Raw genomic sequence first — 4,706 nt, forward strand, 5'->3', positions numbered from 1 at the left:
TAGCCAGGGACCTGATGGGTGGGGTTTGGGGGCAATTCACGATCAGCCCGTCTCCACAAATGTGAGTATCACTGAATTGCATTACAAGGTTATAAGAATAGATTAAGGATTGGAAATCTCTTTGCCCAGTTGAAGGAAAAAGTATTACACATGGAAAGTAGTGTTCTTGCTTTCTTCATCTCCATTCAGGAGGAAAGGATTCTTTTCCAGCTGGACGAGGCCATTGAGGCTCTAGATGCTGCCATCGAGTACAAAAACGAGTCGATCACTTGCCGGCAGCGTGTCCTGCGGTCTTCTGCCAGCCTCCTTTCCCAATGTGAGATGAACCTCATGGCCAAACTCAGCTACCTCTCTTCCTCCGAGACCCGGGCCCTGCTTTGCAAATACTTCGATAAGGTAGGTGCAAAATCGTAGCCCTGGTCTGTGTAACGACGCACTATCCAGTATGGAATTCACGACCACAAGGGTTCCACCACACCACCAATTTGGATGGCTTTAAAAGGGGGTTGGATCAATTCCTGGAGAAAGCTATCGATGGCTACTAGCCCTGATGGTTATGTGCTTCTGAGGCAGTAAGCCTATGTCCACCAGTTGCTGGGGAACATGGGTGGGAGCGTGCTGTTGCACCGTGTTCTGCTTTGTTGGTCCCTGGCCGGCAGCTGCTTGGCCACTGTGTGAACAGAGTGCTGGACTAGATGGACCCTTGGTCTGATCCTGCAGGGCTCTTCTGATGTTCTTATGGATACAGCAGTGGCCCAGAGGTGAACAACTTAGTGAGAGGGATCTTGTCCTTGATGAATTGTTCCCATCTTCCCCCCACCCCTTCACCGCCTTCTCAGGATGTGTCTAATGAGCTGGAACCCTGACACCTCTCAAACTCAAAACTGAGGTCTGGGATGTGGAAGCCCTTCCTCCCGGGTGTCGCTGTAATTATGCAGCAGTGTAGAATAAGCTCATGGCAGATATGGAAGCTTTTAGGGATTCGCCTAAGGCGGCAGTAGGGAAAGTGCAGGTTTTGCTCATAACTGTCCATTTCAGCATCGCCAGTGCATCTTTCCCAGCAAAGCTCCCTCAGAGCTTGTGGCTTGGTTCTTACAACAGCAAAATGATGTTAAAAATCAGTATCTGGACTGTACCGTTTTATGCAGGAGGGTGTGGGCTTATAAGAACATAAGAGCCCTGCCGGATCAGACCAAAGGTCCATCTAGTCCAGCACTCTGTTCACACAGTGGCCAACCGTCAACCAGGGACTTGCGAGCAGGACACAGTGCAACAGCACCCTCCCACCCATGTTCCCCTGGAACTGGTGTATACAAGCTTACTGCGTCTGATCTGATGTTGTGATCTGCCGCACATAGTAAGCTAGCCTGTCCAGGAACTGGGCTAGAACCGTTTTCTCCAGGCATGGCAGTTCTCTGCGGGAGGACAATTTCCTGATTTTGGCATAGGAGAGCCTTCAGGCAGGTAAACCACCATCTACAGCAGTCCCATCCAGATATGTCAACTGCAGAGGCCACCAGTGAGGAAGCAGCAGCCAGGCACCTCTCCACCGTGCCTGGGTCCAGCTCCAGCTGAGAGCCTCCTCCCTCCTGCTGTCAACTGTCTCTGCAGAGGCCACCAGTGAGGGAGGAAGCAGCAGCCAGGCCCCTCTCCACCGTGCCTGGGTCCAGCTCCAGCTGAGAGCCCCCTCCCTCCTGCTGTCAACTGTCTCTGCAGAGGCCACCAGTGAGGGAGGAAGCAGCAGCCAGGCATCTCTCCATCGTGCCTGGGTCCAGCTCCAGCTCAGAGCCCCCTCCCTCCTGCTGTCAACTGTAACTGCTGAACTTTGCAACTAAGATTGTAGTGCCTGAATTTGCTTTCCTTTTCCCCCTCCCTCCCAATCCCCTTTCCTTTTGTGTCATGTCTTTTAGATTGTAAGCCTGTGGGCAGGGACTGTCAAGAAATACTTTTGTAAGCCGCCGTGAGAGCCTTTTTTGGCTGAATGGCAGCATAAACATCCTTAAATAAATAAATAAAATAAATAATATGTGCTTATGAGACCGCCTGTGAGAACAAGAACACCCATGGCTCTATGTCGGATTGCTGGGTCGCCTTTCTCACCACCACGTTAAAAGGTGACAATACGTTAGTTGCGGGGAGACCGTAACGAAAGTGTGCGCGCTTTGTTTTGGGCAGGTGGTGACGCTGCGGGAGGATCAGCACAGACAGCACATTGCCTTCTCCGAACTGGAGATGCAGCTGGAGGAGCAGATGCAGCTGGTATTTTGGCTGGAGGTCGCCGTGGAGCGCCAGCGCCTAGAGATGGACCGGCAGCTGACCCTGCAGCAGAAAGAGCATGAACAGAACATCCAGCTTCTGCTCCAACAGAGCCGGGGTAAGGAAGGGCCTTTGTGCCGACGGACGGATCACGCGGCCTCTCGTCACTCTTCACTCGGTTACGGTTTCCCAGCTCTTAACAAGACTGTATTTGATCCCTTTTCGCAGAGCACATGGAAGAGGGGCAGGCGAACAGCAGGGTTCAGTACCAAGGAAGGATCCAGGCACTGGAAAAGGAACTGGCCCATTGCAAGTGGCTCAATCAAGAGCTGAACCAGAAGCTGAGCGTGAGCCAGTTGGAGGGACAAGGCAGAGGTGAGGAGAAGTCTCAAACATGGAGGCTTTGCTTTTATCTCTCTGCCAGTGAGGAAGGGATCAGATGTGGCTAAATGCATGGTCCTGTCCATAGTTGGGAGGCAAAGCAGGGCTAGTTGCTTAAGGGCATGAGACACACTGAATCAGACCCAGGTCCATCTGGTCCAGCATTCTGTTCACAGTGGACAAGCAACGGACCACAGGAAGCCACAAGTGCCACAGCACCCTCCTGCCCATGTTCCCCAGCAACTAGTGTATATAGGCTTACTGCCACTGAGATGGGAGATAGCACATAGTCATCAGGACTAGTAGCCTCCTCCTCCAGGAATTTGTCCAATCCCCATTGAAAGCCATCCAAATTGGTGCCCTTCACTACATTTTGTGGTAACGAATTCCATCGTTTAACTACGTGCTGTGTGAAGAAGTCCTTCCTTTTATCTGTCCTGAATCTCCCACCAGTCAGCTTCATGGAATGCATCTATTTATATTATCAATGGACACAGTGAGCAAATTCACACAACAACAACCCACCTTGCAAATAAGCTATGCAATGTGGATTATTTTTGAAACAACCCAGTGCAGCCAGACTAGGCTCACTATGGGTTGTTATCCCTCTCAGTCCTGTACCCAACATCCCAGGGTCCTGTGTAGCAGAAATTCTCTTGTCTGTCTGTCTGTCCTGTTCCCCTTAACATGGCTATTTAATGCACCAACAGCCCTACCAATCAAAACACCAGAACATGCTGCAGAATTTAGAGATTTCGTATGTATAGGAAATCTAACTGTCCCCACAGTTAGGTAATACAAATGTTCAGGATTCTGCTGAAGTTGCTGCTGTTCCTTGTGTGAATGCCCTATTCTGAGGATTTTTAAACCCTGTACAGGGCAAAAGATTACACCATACTAAGATGTCCCTCTCTTATAGGTATGGAAAGAATTGTACACACAGCTGCGGACAGACCTGGCTCACTTAAGATGCACAGTGACTTAAGGACTGATGGCATGTTGGAACAACCCTTGCAGATGGAGGCCTCTGAAAGAAGTATTAGAAATGGAGAGGAACCCCTGGACCTGGTGCGTGCACCTTTACCACCCACTTGGAGACGCTCTTCACTGTCTAGTGCAAACAGCTTGGTGCTAGAAGACCTTCGCCAGAAGGAGGTGGATCTCCTGTCCAGAGCTGGCCTGGTTAAGGAAACATTCCTGCCGCTGAGTCTAGCTCCTCCTCCGAAATCCCGTAAGGAGCAGTACAGAGCTGGCTTGAACACTGTTCCTGGGCTGCCCTGTCCTGAAATCATTGATGTCAGGAAAAACCCGCTCTAGGCGCTAGCTGCTCATAAGTTTGGGAGTCTTTGGTATTGCCTGGAGAACATATAAAGTGTGTTAGTGTAAGACCACTGCAAATAGTCACTGCTGACTGCTTAGCCTAAGCTGCTAATGTATTCCTAGAGTTAACAAGCCTTTTTTTTTGTATGAGCTGCTTTGACTTTAGGGTTTTATGTTTTGTTTTGCATTTACCACTTGTGTGATGTAGGGGAAAGCAAGAGCAAAGCACGCCAGGCTTTCCCTCTTCGGTTCTGGCACCTCACAGGAAAGACCACTACCTCTACCAAAAGGCCTTCCTCTTTCAGAAAGTGGGAAACAATTTGAACTGTGTCATATATGAAATTATGGTAGGAAATGTAAATAAAATAGGATTTTATACTGTTAACTTCTAATAAACCAGAACATTCTTTGGTATGATAGTCTGGCATTTTTTTTTAATATTCCCATAGCCTTCGGAGAACTTGATTACGGCAGAACCAAAACAGTATTGTTTTTATTTTCTCTATCCTTAAGACTTACATTCAGTAAACTTTGGGAATTTTAAGTTATTAGTTTAGAATCCCTAGCTAGACTTTAAACAAATGTTGTTGTGTATTTTTCATGCGCTGTCATTGCAAGGAAGTGTGGGAATTGGTTTTTTGGTTCGTGCATTACCAAGACTCTGGCTCCCCCACACGTAGCCAGCAAGAATACAGTAATCCTTTCAGCCCCTTTCAAAACAAGCAACTTATCAAAGCAAATGTATTTAT

The 4,706-nt window shown here is 48.7% G+C and overlaps 1 protein-coding gene across 1 annotated transcript in view; it reads left to right on the forward strand.

Annotated features, from left to right (window-relative positions):
• The window catches only part of KIF7 (kinesin family member 7), a 29,262-nt gene extending 24,891 nt beyond the window's left edge, over nucleotides 1–4,371 (forward strand). Inside the window, exons 16-19 of the mRNA XM_063142549.1 lie at nucleotides 190–396; nucleotides 2,176–2,374; nucleotides 2,485–2,631; nucleotides 3,557–4,371. Of these exons, the coding sequence (XP_062998619.1) occupies nucleotides 190–396; nucleotides 2,176–2,374; nucleotides 2,485–2,631; nucleotides 3,557–3,954 (951 nt within the window). The 3' untranslated portion in view covers nucleotides 3,955–4,371. The remainder of the gene's footprint in view (nucleotides 1–189; nucleotides 397–2,175; nucleotides 2,375–2,484; nucleotides 2,632–3,556) is intronic.
• Nucleotides 4,372–4,706: the final 335 nt, after the last annotated feature.

The sequence above is a fragment of the Elgaria multicarinata genome, chromosome 16 (assembly GCF_023053635.1).
Source record: "Elgaria multicarinata webbii isolate HBS135686 ecotype San Diego chromosome 16, rElgMul1.1.pri, whole genome shotgun sequence".
Classification (NCBI taxonomy): domain Eukaryota; kingdom Metazoa; phylum Chordata; class Lepidosauria; order Squamata; family Anguidae; genus Elgaria; species Elgaria multicarinata.